Raw genomic sequence first — 18,632 nt, forward strand, 5'->3', positions numbered from 1 at the left:
TTTTTTGTTCGGCCTCCTGGCCGCTCGCATAGCTGTGGGTGACCACCGTTTGGCCAGGAACCCCACCTGCCCGCCTACCAAACGGAGCGAGCTGTCAATCACCATCGACAGCTCGCCCCCTTTGGTGCGAGACCCGGAGCGACGGAGCACCCGTCGCTAGCCGGGTCTCGCGCATGCGCACGACGGAGCTGGCTCCGTCGTGCGCATGCCCATTGGGCAAACATCGACCCGGTTGCGAGCGCTCAGCGCTTGCGACCGGGTCTGAATGATGGCCCAGTGTGTGGAAGCGGGGCCAGGATAGAAAAGACATGTTGCTGGCCAAAGGGCAGACAAGGAGGGGCACGGATGGAGGCTCATCATTAGCATTTCTGACCCAAAGAAAACATTGTAAATTTATTTTACTTCAATGCCTTGAAACCATCAGAAACATGTTGATTCCATCTGTACATTTTACTCATGATTTCTTTTGCAACCTTTTGCATGTGTCCTGTGGAGTTACAGACACACCATGTGATATCTGCTAATCATACCAAGCCCTCACCCTTATCGCCAGCAGATACAAAGCTCTGACCAGGTCCCTACACGTCTGGAGATCATGTGTCTTCTTCAGAGACTCCTCGTATCTCTTCACTTCCTCTTCCTCTGCGGCAAAACTCTGCACGGTCTTCACCGACTCAATAATCTCTTTCGCCAGGTCGCTGGAGCTAGCAATGGAGTCCTGAACCTTTTTCACCAAGTCCTAGGTGACAACAGTGATGGATAACAGTTACTGGGGCTCATATGGGGGTTATGTAATAGGTTCTGAGTTGAAGGAATCAACGCATTTTTCACGAGTTCTCCTTTAAATTTAAAGCAGCATTTAGTTATATGGCTGGTTTTCCCCTATAGCTAATTGGCGCTTTAAATGTAGTGGTGAACCCACCGAAAACACGCCAGTTCCTTTAATTCGGAGCCTATTACATAACCTCCATAGAGTTAGATGCATTTACCCTGTTTTATAACGCTCAATTTATTAAACTGTACTTATCATGAGCACAGTTATAGTTTCACCAAACTGACTGTACAAATGTGTACACATACAGTACATCTATCCTCCAAGTGCTACAAGTCGAGCCACACATAACGCAGGAGCTCCGTGTGCCTCAGTAGCGCCGAGCATCTTTCTTGCGACTTTTTATCTTCAAATGCGTCTTACTCACACAGTGATGCAAATAGCTAGCTGCAACACTGTAACGTCGCAAATGGCTGCAACACTATAACGTCGCAAATGGCTGCAACACTGTAACATAGCAAATGGCTGCAACACTAACGTCGCAAATGGCTGCAACACTGTAACGTCGCAAATGGCTGCAACACTGTAACGTAGCAAATGGCTGCAACACTGTAACGTCGCAAATGGCTGCAACACTGTAACGTCGCAAATGGCTGCAACACTGTAACGTCGCAAATGGCTGCAACACTGTAACGTCGCAAATGGCTGCAACACTGTAACGTCGCAAATGGCTGCAACACTGTAACGTCGCAAATGGCTGCAACACTGTAACGTAGCAAATGGCTGCAACACTGTAACGTCGCAAATGGCTGCAACACTGTAACGTCGCAAATGGCTGCAACACTGTAACGTCGCAAATGGCTGCAACACTGTAACGTAGCAAATGGCTGCAACACTGTAACATAGCAAATGGCTGCAACACTGTAACGTCACAAATGGCTGCAACACTGTAACGTCGCAAATGGCTGCAACACTGTAACGTAGCAAATGGCTGCAACACTGTAACGTCGCAAATGGTTGCAACACTGTAACGTCGCAAATGGCTGCAACACTGTAACGTAGCAAATGGCTGCAACACTGTAACGTAGCAAATGGCTGCAACACTGTAACGTCACAAATGGCTGCAACACTGTAACGTCGCAAATGGCTGCAACACTGTAACGTAGCAAATGGCTGCAACACTGTAACGTCGCAAATGGCTGCAACACTGTAACGTAGCAAATGGCTGCAACACTGTAACATAGCAAATGGCTGCAACACTGTAACGTCACAAATGGCTGCAACACTGTAACGTCGCAAATGGCTGCAACACTGTAACGTAGCAAATGGCTGCAACACTGTAACGTCGCAAATGGTTGCAACACTGTAACGTCGCAAATGGCTGCAACACTGTAACGTAGCAAATGGCTGCAACACTGTAACGTAGCAAATGGCTGCAACACTGTAACATAGCAAATGGCTGCAACACTGTAACGTCGCAAATGGCTGCAACACTGTAACGTCGCAAATGGCTGCAACACTGTAACGTAGCAAATGGCTGCAACACTGTAACGTCGCAAATGGCTGCAACACTGTAACGTAGCAAATGGCTGCAACACTGTAACATAGCAAATGGCTGCAACACTGTAACGTCACAAATGGCTGCAACACTGTAACGTCGCAAATGGCTGCAACACTGTAACGTAGCAAATGGCTGCAACACTGTAACGTCGCAAATGGTTGCAACACTGTAACGTCGCAAATGGCTGCAACACTGTAACGTAGCAAATGGCTGCAACACTGTAACGTCGCAAATGGCTGCAACACTAACGTCGCAAATGGCTGCAACACTGTAACGTAGCAACTGGCTGCAACACTGTAACGTAGCAAATGGCTGCAACACCGTAACGTCGCAAATGACTGCAACACTGTAACGTCGCAAATGGCTGCAACACTGTAACATAGCGAATGGCTGCAACACTGTAACGTAGCGAATGGCTGCAACACTGTAACGTAGCGTTTCGCATGCAGTTACACCCGCAGACATACACAGAACATAGGCATGCTGCATATCATTTTAATCAGCAGAAGCTGCTTGTGCTATCTATTCACATCACTATGTGAATAAGACGCATTTGAAGGTAAAAAGTAGCACAAACAGCGCTAACGAGTCATGCCACTGCATGGCGTGATTAGAAGGGCTGTCTAACGCGCAAGGAGGCAACATGTATGAGGACCCATCTGTATGTTAGTTTATTGTTTTTATGTGCTAAAGACTCTAAAGCTTTACAACTTGCTGTAGTGAGTTCCCTTATATACCCCAGTAATAACAGCCCCCCCCCCCATTGGCTGAGCAGGTACTGAATACTGAATACGCATCAAGCAGTATCCACCCAGCCTGTAACAATTGCCTCCGCCTCACCCCTGTACCATACTGCATACTGATGCTGACACCAGGCAATAAGGGAGGGACAAGGTATAACTGATGATTTTCTTTTGAATTACACTTATCCCAGAGATTCCCAAACGCGGTCCTCAAGGCTCCCCAACAGTTCAGGGTTTAGAGATATCCATGGTTGAGTACAGGTGACTTAATTAGTACCTCAGTTAATTTGATTTAACCACCTGTGCTCAACCATGGATATCTCTAAAACCTGTCCTGTTGGGGAGCCTTGAGGACCGCGCTTGGGAACCTCTGACTTATGTTACAGTGCATCTGTAAAGTATTCACAGCGCTTCACTTTTTCCACATTTTGTTATGTTACAGCCTTATTCCAAAATGGAATAAATTAATTTTTGTCCTCAAAATTCTGCAAATACCCCATAATGATAACGTGTAAAAAAAAATTTTTCCAATTTTGCAAATTTAATAAAAATAAAAAAAACACATGTACATAAGTATTCACAGCATTTGCCATGAAGCTCAAAATTGAGCTGGGGTGCAACCTGTATCCACTGGTCATCCTTGAGATGTTCCTACAGCTTAATTGGAGGCTACCTGTGGTAAATTCAGTTGATTGGAAATGATTTTGAAAGGCATACACCTGTCTATATAAGGTCCCACACTTTACAGTGCATGTCAGAGTGCACAAACCAAGCATGAAGTCCAAGAAATTGTCTGTAGACCTCCGAGACAGGATTGTTTCGAGGCACAAATCTGGAGAAGGGTACAGAAAAATATCTGCTGCTTTGAAGGTCCCAATGAGCACAGTAGCCTCCATCATCCGTAAATGGAAGAAGTTCGGAACCACCAGGACTCTTCCTAGAGTTGGCCGGCAGTCTAAACTGAGCGATCGGGGCAGAAGGGCCCTAGTCAAGGTGGTGACCAAGAACCCGATGGTCACTCTGTCAGAGCTACAACATTCCTCTGTGGAGAGAGGAGAACCTTCCAGAAGAACAACCATCTCTGCAGCAATCCACCAATCAGGCCTGCATGGTAGAGTGGCCAGACAGAAGCCACTCCTTAGCAAAAAGCACATGGCGGCCCGCCTGGAGTTTGCCAAAATGCACATGAAGGACTCTCAGACCATGAGAATCAAAATTCTCTGGTCTGATGAGATAAAGATTGAACTCTTTGGCGTGAATGCTAGGTGTTATGTTTGGAGGAAACCAGGCACCACTCATCACCAAGCCAATACCATCACTACAATGAAGCATGGTGGTGGCAGCATTATGCTGTGGAGATGTTTATCAGCGGCAGGAACTGGTAACTAGTCAGGATAGAGGGAAAGATGAATGTAGCAATGTACAGAGACATCCTGGATGAAAGCCTGCTCCAGAGCGCTCTTGACCTCAGACTGGGGAGATGGTTCATCTTTCAGCAGGACAACGACCCTAAGCACACAACCAAGATATCAAAGGAGTGGTTTCAGGACAACTCTGTGAATGTCCTTGAGTGGCCCAGCCAGAGCCCAGACTTGAATCCAATTGAACATCTCTGGAGAGATCCGAAAATGGCTGTGCACCGAAGCTTCCCATCCAACCTGATGGAGCTTGAGAGGTGCTGCAAAGAGGAATGGGCGAAACTGCCCTAAGATAGGTGTGCCAAGCTTCTGGCATCATATTCAAAAAGACTTGAGGCTGTAATTGCTGCCAAAGGTGCATCAACAAAGTATTGAGCAAAGGCTGTGAATACTTAGGTTTTTTTTTTTTTATTAAATTTGCAAAAATCTCGAACAAACTTTTTACACGTTGTCATTATGGGGTATTGTGCGTAGAATTTTGAGGACAAAATTGAATTTATTCAATTTTGGAATAAGGCTGTGACATAAAATATGGAATAAGTGAAGTGTTGTGAATACTTTCCGGATGCACTGTATATTCACACGGTGTCTCTATAAATATGACTCTCTATCGCTGCACATACACATAATACACGCAGATTCATAGCTACCTGGTGGTACTTATTGTAGAGGCTCTGGACACCCCATGTGAGTGGAGTACTGATTAAGGTGAGAAGGGTGAGTCGCCAGGACAAGGAGAACATTAAGTAGTGATGGCCGATACATTGCACCAGCGCTCGCAGAGCGATGTTCACATTCTGAGCAATAGAGCAGCTCACCACCTCTGTGTCACGTGACAGTCGGGAACTGATGTCACCTGCAGGAGACCAATAGCAGCTCTGTAACGCACAGTCCTAGGATGGGAATTCCACCCCTTTAATAAAGAATGCATAGGACGGAGAGATGTAAATTTGCTTATGTGAGTTACAGGGATGTAGACTTGCATAGATAAACTTGTGATGTGTAGACTTACACAGGTGACATAGAGAGATGGGGACTTACACAGGTGACAGAGAGATGGGGACTTACACAGGTGACAGAGAGATGAGGACTTACACAGGTGACACAGAGAGATGGGGACTTACACAGGTGACATAGAGAGATGGGGATTTACACAGGTGACATAGAGAGATGGGGACTTACACAGGTGACATAGAGAAATGGGGACTTACACAGGTGACAGAGAGATGTGGACTTACACAGGTGACATAGGGAGATGGGGACTTACACAGGTGAGATAGAGAGATGGGGACTTACACAGGTGAGATAGAGAGATGGGGACTTACACAGGTGACATAGAGAGATGGGGACTTACACAGGTGACATAGGGAGATGGGGACTTACACAGGTGAGATAGAGATGGGGACTTACACAGGTGAGATAGAGAGATGGGCACTTACACAGGTGACATAGGGAGATGGGGACTTACACAGGTGATATAGAGAGATGGGTACTTACACATGTGAGATAGAGAGATGGGGACTTACACAGGTGAGAGAGAGAGATGGGGACTTACACAGGTGAGAGAGAAAGAAGGGGACTTACACAGGTGAGAGAGAGATGTGCACTTACACAGGAGAGAGAGAGAGATGTGCACTTACACAGGTGAGATAGAGAGATGGGGACTTACACAGGTGACATAGGGAGATGGGGACTTACACAGGTGACATAGAGAGATGGGAACTTACACAGGTGACATAGAGAGATGGGGACTTACACAGGTGAGATAAAGAGATGGGGACTTACACAGGTGACAGAGAGATGGGGACTTACACAGGTGAGAGAGAAAGAAGAGTTCTGCACAGAACCTATCAATAATATTATAACCAACCAAATTGTAAATTATTGAATTATAATAAATTATTTTAAAGCGTTGGTGGTGCTCCCATAGCCTATATGCACAATCAGATACACAAAAAGAGAGAGAAAAAGAAAGGCTAGTTGCTGGGGCACTCTTAGTAAATATCTAAAGTACAAATATAAAATATAACTTTTATTCGGGTATCTTTAAAAGGTCCTAGAGAACTGCACTACACAGACCTGAGACAACACATGAACAGAAAATGATAGAATAAGTATTAATTCTATGTAGGGCGAACATATCTGCTGTACTGAGAATTTTTGTGGAACTTATATGTACTAAGTTCTATAATTGTGGCAAATCTACATGCTTATCTGCTCCTTCTATAAATTTATTAAAAGCCAGCTTTGTTTGGTACATTATTTTGAATGCTTATGTACTAACATATGGCACTTAGGATCTCTCTTTTTTACAGTTGGGAGCTGATTGGCTGGCACCTTATCACTTTTCACTCTGTCTCCTAGCACTGCTTAGTAAATAGACCCAAGAGAGATGTGCACTTACACAGGTGAGAGAGAGAGATGTGCACTTACACAGGTGACATAGAGAGATGGGGACTTACACAGGTGACATAGAGAGATGGGGACTTACACAGATGAGATAGAGGGATGGAGACTTACACAGGTGAGATAGGGAGATGGGGACTTACACAGGTGAGATAGAGAGATGGGAACATACACAGGTGAGAGAGAGATGTGCACTTACACAGGTGAGATAGAGAGATGGGGACTTACACAGGTGAGATAGAGAGATGGGGACTTACACAGGTGAGATAGGGAGATGGGGGCTTACACAGGTGAGAGAGGGAGATGGGGACTTACACAGGTGAAAGAGAGAGATGTGCACTTGCACAGGAGAGATAGAGAGATGGGAACTTACACAGGTGAGATAGAGAGATGGGAACTTACACAGGTGAGATAGAGAGATGAGGACTTACACAGATGAGATAGAGGGATGGGGACTTACACAGATGAGATAGGGAGATGGGGACTTACACAGGGAGATAGAGAGATGGGGACTTACACAGATGAGAGAGAGGGATGGAGACTTACACAGGTGGGATAGAGAGATGGGAACTTACACAGGTGAGAGAGAGAGATGGGGACTTACACAGGTGAGAGAGAGATGTGCACTTACACAGGAGAGATAGAGAGATGGGAACTTACACAGGTGAGATAGAGAGATGGGGACTTACACAGGTGAGATAGAGAGATGCGGACTTACACAGGTGAGATAGAGAGATGGGGACTTACACAGGTGAGAGAGAGAGATGGGGACTTACACAGGTGAGAGAGAGATGTGCACTTACACAGGAGAGAGAGAGAGATGTGCACTTATACAGGAGAGATAGAGAGATGGGAACTTACACAGGTGAGATAGAGAGATGGGGACTTACACAGGTGAGATAGAGAGATGGGGACTTACACAGGTGAGATAGAGAGATGGGGACTTACACAGGTGAGATAGAGAGATGCGGACTTACACAGGTGGGATAGAGAGATGGGGACTTACACAGGTGAGATAGAGAGATGCGGACTTACACAGGTGAGATAGAGAGATGCATACTTACACAGGTGAGATAGAGATGCGGACTTACACAGGTGAGATAGAGAGATGGGGACTTACACAGGTGACATAGAGAGATGGGGACTTACACAGGTGAGATAGAGAGATGGGGACTTACACAGGTGAGATAGAGAGATGGGGACTTACACAGGTAAGATACAGTGATGCGGACTTACACAGGTGAGATAGAGAGATGCGGACTTACACAGGTGAGATAGAGAGATGCGGACTTACACAGGTGAGATAGAGAGATGCATACTTACACAGGTGAGATAGAGATGCGGACTTACACAGGTGAGATAGAGAGATGGGGACTTACACAGGTGACATAGAGAGATGGGGACTTACACAGGTGACACAGAGAGATGGGGACTTACACAGGTGACATAGAGAGATGGGGACTTACACAGGTGACATAGAGAGATGGGGACTTACACAGGTGACATAGAGAGATGGGGACTTACACAGGTGAGATAGAGAGATGGGGACTTACACAGGTGATATAGAGAGATGGGGACTTACACAGGTGAGAAAGAGAGATGGGAACTTACACAGGTGAGATAGAGAGATGGGGACTTACACAGGTGAGATAGGGAGATGGGGACTTACACAGGAGAGATAGAGAGATGAGGACTTCCACAGGAGAGATAGAGAGATGAGGACTTACACAGATGAGATAGAGGGATGGAGACTTACACAGGTGGGATAGAGAGATGGGAACTTACACAGGTGAGAGAGAAAGATGGGGACTTACAAAGGAGAGATAGAGAGATGGGGACTTACACAGGAGAGATGAGAAATGCAAACTTACACAGGTGAGCTAGAGAGATGGGGACTTACACAGGTGAGATAGAGAGATGGGGACTTACACAGGTGAGATAGCGAGATGAGGACTTACACAGGTGAGATACAGTGACATGGGATTTCACAGGTAAGAGAGATGGATATTTACACAAGTGATCTTACCTGTTCTATATCAGCCATGACTAGTACATGTATAAGCCATATGTGTCCCTTATTTAAGAGATAAGATGACAGCTTAACACGATTCCTTTCCGGATACTCATATATATATCACTATAGATATCAAAGCAAAATGCTATGAGATACCAATGTTATACATTGCTTATATGAAGTATTAAGTTGGCTCCAGATTGTTATATGTAATATTGCCTTTCCACAATTAATATGCAAACTTCTACCTCTGGATGGCACTCAAAGGGGGGAATTCAATTCAACGCGCTGTTGAATAGCCGCGGGAGGGAGCCCCCGCAGCTATTCAATTCACCGCGCTGTGTGGTCGGAGAATGTCTGTTATCACGCCTATCGCGCCATAACAAGGGTGTTAAGGCGCGTTAACCGGCATTCTCTGACCAAAGTGCCGGGCACACGGCTGTCAGCACCGCACTAAGCAGAAAAATAGCTGCGTGCCCGGCACTTTCGTAGGATTTCTCCTCGCATCCCCAGGGGGTGCGAGAAGAAATCCTTAGCGTTCCCAAACAGCGAGAATTTTTGAATAGCTGCGGGAGCTCCCACCCGTGGCTATTCAACATTGTGTTGAATTGAATTCCCCCCATAGAGACTTAGGGGTAAATTTACACAGCCGGCGGCTGTGTGTATGTCGCTGTGTAGTGTGGCCGCGCTCACTGCGCAGTCTACACTACACTAGCGGAGGGGACACTAGCGGCGGGCGCAGACAGTGCACTGCTGCTAGTGGGGGCCCCTCCGTGTGTGGGGGCCCAGGGACGACCGCCCCTGTTGCCCCCCCCTTAATCCGGCCCTGGGACCGTATAAAAGGCTGTTTGTGGCCATTAGGAAGTTACAGTAGGTTTTGAAATGGTGTCAAATGGCTGATTTGTGGTTTTTTTTTTAAATAATTCAAGAAAATGATTAAAAAAAAAAACTTTCGTTTAATCCCAACAAATGAAATGAAAAATGCAAAAAAAATAAGTAGGAAAAAAGGTAGATTTTGGGGTACTTTGAGGACACCTTGAAAAATGTAAAAAAAATGTAAAAAAAAAATATTTTTAAACTAAAAAAATTATTGTAATTAAATTTGGGGTGCCTAAAATAACAAAAAAAGTTGATTTCGAGGTAATTTGAGGATTTTTTTTATCCAAAAAAATGACATGTAATTATTGGACTAATTAAGCTAATTGGAAACTTCCAAATGCCTAATTAGTCACTGGGGTGGGGGTAGGGGGGTCCAAGGGGTTCAGCACAGTGTCCCGACATTTTAACCTTAAAATATAGATTTTCCTTTCCATCTGCCACCCTCAGGGAGGTGCGAGTGTAAAGCTGCGAATTTAGGCCCTCATTCAGAGCCGTTCGCTATTTGCGTTCGTTCGTTCAAAAACAAGGGGCGGCTATGCAAATGATCCGTTCGCACATTGCAGTCTGTTCACACCTCTAAGTCTGAACGAGCGAGCAAAACATACGCTCGTTTATTTGATAAAAACGCCCCCTGGCCGCTCGCACCATACGTCATGTCCACTATTTATTAGATTAATCGAGTACATCGAACAGGATATGAACTGCTCGCTATTCTTGTGGTTGGTTTTTTCAACCGCTATTTTGCGAGCAGTTCTGAGTTTAAAAAAAACAAGTGACGTGGTCATTGACGCTGCTGTATTAATTATGCACACCCATAAAACGCCCGTTTTGACCTGTAAGCACGCCTGCGATCGGATCTCCACTCCCCGTTTTCAAGCACCTTCCCCTGTTACCACCCACATACGCCTCATTCTGTCACTCAAAATAGCAGGCACTCGCTATATTGCGTACAAATGATTTTCGGCCGCACTGACTGGTTCGCGCATGCGTACTAAAAACCGTACACATGCGCAGATGTGTGAACATCGCTCGGAACGAGCGTACTGCCGCTAGCGAGTGGCTCTGAATGAGGGCCATAGTCTGACTGAGTTCAGTCTGATTGGATTGCAAAATTAATTTGCTATGTGAATTCGAAGTGAAAACAGCAACTCGCACCCCGCATTCACTCAAAAAGACTTAGGGGTCAATCCAGTTAGGTGTGAAACCTAACTGGATTGACCCCTAAGTCTTTTTGAGTGCCATCCGCAGGTTGATATATATATATAGTGCGTCCGGAAAGTATTCACAGCGCGTCACTTTTTCCACATTTTGTTATGTTACAGCCTTATTCATTTTTCTACTCAAAATTCTACACACAATACCCCATAATGACAATGTGCAAAGAGCTTTTTTGAGATTTTTGAAATGTAATTAAAAAAAAACCTAAGAGATCACATGTACATAAGTATTCACAGCCTTTGCTCAATACTTTGTTGATGCACTTTTGGCAGCAATTACAGCCTAAAATCTTTTTGAATATGATGCCACAAGCTTGCCACACCTATCTTTGGGCAGTTTCGCCCATACCTCTTTGCAGCACCTCTCAAGCTCCATCAGGTTGGATGGGATGCGTCGGTGTACAGCCATTTTCAGATCTCTCCAGAGATGTTCAATCGGATTCAAGTCTGGGCTCTGGCTGGGCCACTCAAGGACATTCACAGAGTTGTCCTGAAGCCACTCCTTTGATATCTTGGCTGTATGCTTAGGATCGTTGTCCTGCTGAAAGATGAACCATCTCCCCAGTCTGAGGTCAAGAGCGCTCTGGAGCAGGTTTTCATCCAGGATGTCTCTGTACATTGCTGCATTCATCTTTCCCTCTATCTTGACTAGTCTCACAATTCCTGCCGCTGAAAAAAATCCCCACAGCATGATGCTGCCACCACCATGCTTCACTGTAGAGATGGTATTGGCCTGGTGATGAGCGGTGCCTGGTTTCCTCCAATCAGAACGCCTGGCATTCACGCCAAAGACTTCAATCTTTGTCTCTCATGGTCTGAGAGTCCTTCAGGTGCATTTTGGCAAACTCCAGGCGGGCTGCCATGTGCTTTTTACTAAGGAGAGGCTTCTTTCTGGCCACTCTACCATACAGGCCTGATTGGTGGATTGCTGCAGAGATGGTTGTTCTTCTGGAATGTTCTCGTCTCTCCACAGAGGAATGTTGTAGCTCTGACAGAGTGACCATCGGGTTCTTGGTCACCTCCCTGACTAGGGCCCTTCTCCCCCAATGGCTCAGTTTAGACTTACATCCAACTCTAGGAAGAGTCCTGGTGGTTCCGAACTTCTTTCAATTACGGATGATGGAGGCCACTGTGCTCATTGGGACCTTCAAAGCAGCAGATATTTTTTGTACCATTCCCCAGATTTGTGCCTCGAGACAATCCTGTCTCGGAGGTCTACAGACAATTCCTTGGACTTCATGCTTGGTTTGTGCTCTGACATGCACTGCCAAGTGTGGGATCTTATATAGACAGGTGTATGCCTTTCAAAATCATGTCCAATCAACTGAATTTACCACAGGTGGACTCCAATTAAGCTGTATGACATCTCAAGGATGATCAGTGGAAACAGGTGTCACCCGAGCTCAATTTTGAGCTTCATGGCAAAGGCCATGAATACTTATGTACATGTGATTCCTTAGTGGGTTTTTTTTTTATTAAATTTGCAGAAATCTCAAAAAAACTGTTTACACGTTTTCATTATGGGGTATTGTATGTAAAATTTTGAGGACAAAAATGAATTTATTGCATTCTGAAATAAGGCTGTAACATAACAAAATATGGAAAAAGTGACGCGTTGTGAATACTTTCCGGATGCACTGTGTATGTATATACATACATATATATAAGCATACATGCACACTCACGTTCACGCTCACATTCACGTATACTGACCTATGATCCCTGTAGCCAATCAGGTTTCCCTTCTCCAGTAGAATCGACGACACCTGTAAAAAAAAATCCATACTTACCTATTCCTAGATTAGATCATGTCCTCTTCGATCCATGTAGGCATCCACAGGGCTAAAAACAGAAAAACGAATACCCGATTCCAGAACAGACAGGTGGAAGGGTATGTGTTTACACATACCCTTCCTCCGCGCGAATGACAGGGACCCACATGACTCCTGTCATTACAGGAGCCACCAGCCAATGAGCAGGCGTCTCCGTAGGAGCTTGTCGCTGATTGGCTCTAAGCAGTCAAGCTGCCTGTCAGACTTTCCCCTATAGACGTCAATGGTGGGAAAGCTCCATTGAAGTCTATGGTGGGAACCAATACTTTGTAGCCTATGAAGTTCATGTTACCATATCTGTGTGCAAGTCTATCACTGAACTGACTTGGCATACTGCCCTGTGATCAGCTTTCTTGTATGCTGCAATAGATTTTGTTAACATGTTCTTTTAACAATTTTTTTTAATATATTCATTAAATGGAGATAAACCCTATTAATAGAGATAAGCCCCTCTCCATATATAATAACCCCCTGCTCAGTGAAAGCTTCCCCATGCAAGTGGAGAAAGTTTCAAAATGGCGATAAGAAATCATATTTATCACCGCAGATTAGTAAATAGACCCCTAAATCATACACTAATTGTAGGACAGCCCGGTACCTGTTTTAGTAGTTTCGAAGAATCCAATATCCTGTTTAATGAGAGCATTAAAGAGATGGAGTCGCAAACGTTGAGTTAGACGAGACATGGAGAACACGAAGCACCCCCCTCGGCAGCCTGCGGAGAGAGAGCTGTACAGAGAGACAGATGCGTCAATATTAGACCTGTACATATTGCTGAATCATATTTATAGGTAACGCTGCCCTGGCCGCTAGTAATGGTGCAATGTCCATGCCTCACGCCTCTGTCCATCAAACGCCTCCATTATAATCACATGAAAAGTATGTGTTTGCATATGGCACAGTCTTTAATGTAGAGCAAAAGATCCTCATGCCCAGCATAGGAAATGTGTGTATCTGTTGCAGAAAATATTACATAAGATGCCTCATGCCTCAGTGATATTACCAGCTCATAGGGGACAGACAGACGGTGTTCTCACACAATCGCTACCTCCACTGTAAGCGACATATGCACCTTATTATGTTCACAGAATTGCTGTTGTTGTTACAGCCTATTATACATATATACTGTATTATTTTGAGCTTTTATTTACAGTGTTTCATTTAGTTATTTTTGTGTTGTATCTTGTATATATTTATTATTTATTACCAGTTATTTATATAGAGAGCACATATTCTGCAGAGCTTTACAGAGAATGTTTTGACCATTCACATCAATCCCTGCACCAGTGAAGCTTACACTCTATGGGCCTGCTTCAGCAGCGATCGCAGCAAATGCACGGTGCGGCTTATTCGCATGCGCGATGGCTAACGATCCCTTGCTCTGCATACGTAGTTGCATTTGCGATCACTACTGAATTAGGCCCTATATTCCCTACCACGTGTACACACATACAGACAAGGGCTAATAACCGCATGACACCCACGCAAGCACGGGGAGAATATTCAACCTCCACATTGGGCCTGATTCAGCAAGGAACGCAAGAGAGAGAACGCACGCTGCGACCCGATGGTTGCGATCTGTGCATGCGTATGCACCGCATTGCCCGTGAGCGAACAGTTTGCTGAGTACGGTAAGGGCTCTCTCAGAGGGCCTGATTCAGAGCCGGACGCTCTGAACGAGCGCCCGCTCTGAATCAGGGCGTTTTTACTTCTTTTTGTGGCAGCCTCTTGGACGCTTGCATCGCTGTGGGTTACCACCCATAGCTTATGCGAGCGTCCATGATGATGGTCGCGATGGTCAAGGGCTTTCGGTAGGGTCTCGTGGCCGCAAGCCCTGGAGTGCTTTTGGCTCTATCAGAGTGATGTCAGTGGGGCCGGCCCCAGACGGTAGGCGTTCCCATGGGAATGCCTCCGTCTGGGTAGCCACACCCCCGGCCCGCCCACCAAAGGGGGCGTGCTGTCACTCACCATCAACAGCACACCCCCTTTGGTGCGAGACCTGGAGCGACGGCTTGGCCGTCGCTATCCGGGACTCGCGCATGCGCACGACGGAGCAGCCTCCGTCGTGCGCATGCGCACTTGCCCAACATCGACCCGCTTGCGAGCGCTCAGCGCTCGCGAGCGGGTCTGAATCAGGCCCAGAGTACGAAGGGAACCCGCAGAGGCCTATGATGTTGATTGACAGGAATGCCGTTCGTGGGTGGTGACTGGGGGGTGGTCGGCCGAATGCATGCGTGCCTGTGCATTCACACGCCGTCACGGGGGCGTGCATTAATTAGTCTCAGCGGCGCCTTCCTGCGTTCAGGAATCCCTCAAGTCCTGCGGCAGGGTCAGGTCTACCCTTAGCTTTTACGCAGCTTCAGTGGCACTCGATGTTTCCCGATGTTTACGCTGTCAATCACGGCAAAGGTGGGCGGCTTTATGTTTTGCTGGGTGCCTGCTTCTTGTGTTGCGGTCTCCGTGCGTATGCAGAGATTAGCATATACTCGCAGTGGCTGGGTGCATGCGTTCTCTCATTTGCGTTCCTTGCTGAATCAGGCCCATAGTTAGAGCCATTGTTGGAATCGAACACAAGACCTCAGTATTGTGAGGCAGTGATGATAGATAATAACTTTCATATAAATCTTAAAATGGTCAGTACATTAAACAGAAGTGCGATAGAGTAATTTCCTGTGTGTATACACCTGTCCCTGACATGCAGCATACAATCACCACATACACGCAGGTGTTACTGACCTTGTGACAGAGAACGTGGTCATAAACAATATAGCGAGCAAGAATTCTGTCTCCTTGTAATTGGTGGACAAGATGTCAATCACTCGCCCCATGTAGTAAGGAATCATCATTTCAACTGTAGAGGATAATAACATGTCAGGTTGTTAGGTGTTCTTTCCATAGCTCCCATTATAGCTTATACATTGTCTTAGCACATACTGGCCCACACTACAGATACCGATCTCCGGCCAGGGGAAAGCCGTTACCTATTTGTTTCCTGCCATGGACTCCTAGTAGAAGGCATATGGTTTTCAGAAGACCATCTATTGTGATAGGCATTGGACGGTTTTGTGACAATAGACTGGAATTTAAGGAAAAGATAGTGTCGCTTCTCAAAATGTGGACAAAAGCTGCCTCTTAACCTCGGGATCTATCCCAAAAAGATCCAAAGTGACTATTGAAAAATGGTGGTTGGTGAGGAAGATGGCGACATCTAGCAAAGCAACGTGAGTGATAAAAACAAGGTATACTTATCAGGAAAAAAGTTGATCACTGGGAAGTTTTTGTCCTCATCGCTGGGTGTTATTGCTCTCCAAAGAAATACAGACGATTTCACAAATATGTGAAAAAACAATGGATGATAGCAACAATGTGTAGTACAATAAAAAAATTAATTAAATAAAATTCTCATGAAGGAGTAAAAAATTTTCACAACCTCTATAGATAGATATATATATATATATATATATATATATATATATATATATATATATATATATATAGACAAAAAATATTCTCTTTACAATGTAGCTTATATTTTTTCTTTGAGGTATTCCTTTAAAGTGATATCGGTATTTGTACCTCGGTTACATCGAAATGATGTAGACAACATAGATAACATATATAAGGGTATCTTTTATCTGCAGCTCCTGCTTCCAGACTCATTTTTCAGGGCCAGGTTGCTATATATCTTCCACTGGCACTGACACCTGTCCAGAAGGAGGTTTTGTCTGGTCCCTGTGGAGCTCCAGTGTCCTGCATCTGATCTTCATATGTGTAATGCATGGCTTAGAAACATATCACACAATCAGAGGTGGAGGAGGGGATGTAGTTATGAGACGGACGCCTATGTTAATTCCGACGCCGGAACCCGAAATACCGACGCCTATGTTAATCCCGACGCCGGAGGTTAGTATCCACGTAGCCTGGGATGGGGAGGGGGAGGTTAGGTTTAGGGAACCCCCAGGGGAACTTAGGGTTAGGCACCCCCCCCCCCCGGGAGGGTTAGGCTAGGGGAAGGAGGGGGGTTAGGTTTAGGCATTTGGGAGGGAGGTTAGGGTTAGGAAGCCCCCCGGGAGGGTTAGGTTTAGGGTGCGGGGAGGGGGGGTAAGTTTAGGCACTAATGGGGGAGGTTATGGTTAGGCACCCCTAAGGGAAGGTTAGGGGGGGGAGAGGGAAGGGTTATCTTACTTACCTTAGCAGTCGGGATTTCCTTCACGCGGGCATCTGCTGTCGGAATTTGAACCGGTGGCTACACAGCCTCCGGAATCTCAATCCCATTCCGTGGAGGAGTTCAGAAAGCTGTATCGCCATCCCAATAATGCTAATAACTCTGTCACACTACAGATACTGAACTCCGGCCAGGGGAAAGCCGTTACCTATTTGTTTCCAGACATGGACTCCTAGTAGAAGTAATATGGTTTTCAGAAGACCATCTATTGAGATGGACATGGGACGGTTGTGTGTTGGGCATTCGCAGCAATTACAGGGGGAGATGTGTCAAGCCTTGGAGAGAAATAACGAGGAGAAGTTGAGCAAAGCAACCAATCAGCTTCTAACTGCTGATTGGTTACTTTGCTCAACTTCTCCACTTTATGTCTCTCCAAGGCTTGATACATCTCCCCTTGTATGTGGTCACTGGGCCTGATACAGAGATGGACGCTAATGACGCCGCAGCATTTGCAAATTTGTAAGCCGGCGCTGTGCGAAATTATGCAAATGTCGCAGTCGCCGGGATTTGTACCGAGACGCACACCAGCGGCTTTGCAAATCCAAACGACTTCGTATAAAGACGCAGCTCAGGCGCAGATCAGTTGACTATTATCGGACTGCCGAGTAACTCTTTGGTCCAACAGAATGGCCAATGGAAGGGAGAAATCGGAGACAGTTTTTCTGGCAGAGACACGCCCCGAAATTGGTTTGCGACAGACTTGCGTTTGAGTTGCATTGTACGACTCTTATGGAAATAGAAAAAAGTGTAACACAGCAGCCAGAATAAATAGACTTAAATATCCGTCAACAAGAATAACACATTTAATTAAACATAATAACACTTAAGGAGAGTTGTGCATGACTCACATGATAGTGCCAGCGTCAGGAAAGTGAAAGCCAGGCTCAGGGGCAGCCAGTCCGCTTTGGAATATTTTAGGAGCCTGATGAAATTATTTCTGTCGCTCTGATTCCCATTGTCATCTCGGGATGGGGTCTCTCTCGGGATAATGAGAGGTGACGCCAGATCCCAGACCAGACATGAGAGGGACAGGGGCAGGTGATAGAGCAGGTTGTGGGACAGACCTGAGTGTAACTCCGGAGCCTGAGAGGTGAGGAGGAACCTGAGGGTCTGGTACAGAGGTGGCACCAGGCATAGGGTCAGAGCGTAGAGAAGAGCAGATGGCGTCCACCGTGGACAGGGCAGTTTAAGAGCTATTGCGCCAAGCACGGGGGCTTTAATGAGGTACACCAGCCACACGGTGACCAGGAAATATATTGGGTAATATCTGTATACAAGACAGGCTGCTATATAACTTAGTGATGAGTCCAGCAAGAAGACAGTGAGTGGGAAACATAATGAGGCCATTGTGGAGGGGGGAGAGCACAGCAGAGGCTTCTGGGAATCCTGCAAAACAGAACACAGATGTGTGAATGGCCAATACATTATTATAATGCTATAAGTAACAGTAGATAGGCAATGCATAAGACACATAGGCAAACGCAGGGGGGGTTGCCGGTTGCCTGGTTCAAACCCAGCCCCTTCCCAGGCCACACCAAGACCACAATAGAAATACTGTATAATAC

General features: G+C 45.8%; 1 protein-coding gene across 1 annotated transcript in view; it reads right to left on the bottom strand.

The window, feature by feature from the left end:
• The window catches only part of LOC148506585 (antigen peptide transporter 2-like), a 44,040-nt gene that overhangs the window by 10,111 nt on the left and 15,297 nt on the right, over window positions 1-18,632 (bottom strand). The window contains exons 2-6 of the mRNA XM_088446550.1: window positions 17,916-18,453; window positions 15,579-15,693; window positions 13,441-13,571; window positions 5,145-5,350; window positions 542-739 (exon numbers count right to left, since the gene is read on the bottom strand). Of these exons, the coding sequence (XP_088302676.1) occupies window positions 542-739; window positions 5,145-5,350; window positions 13,441-13,571; window positions 15,579-15,693; window positions 17,916-18,453 (1,188 nt within the window). The remainder of the gene's footprint in view (window positions 1-541; window positions 740-5,144; window positions 5,351-13,440; window positions 13,572-15,578; window positions 15,694-17,915; window positions 18,454-18,632) is intronic.

Source organism: Taudactylus pleione, unplaced genomic scaffold (assembly GCF_031769625.1).
Source record: "Taudactylus pleione unplaced genomic scaffold, aTauple2 ptg000400l, whole genome shotgun sequence".
Lineage (NCBI taxonomy): Eukaryota > Metazoa > Chordata > Amphibia > Anura > Myobatrachidae > Taudactylus > Taudactylus pleione.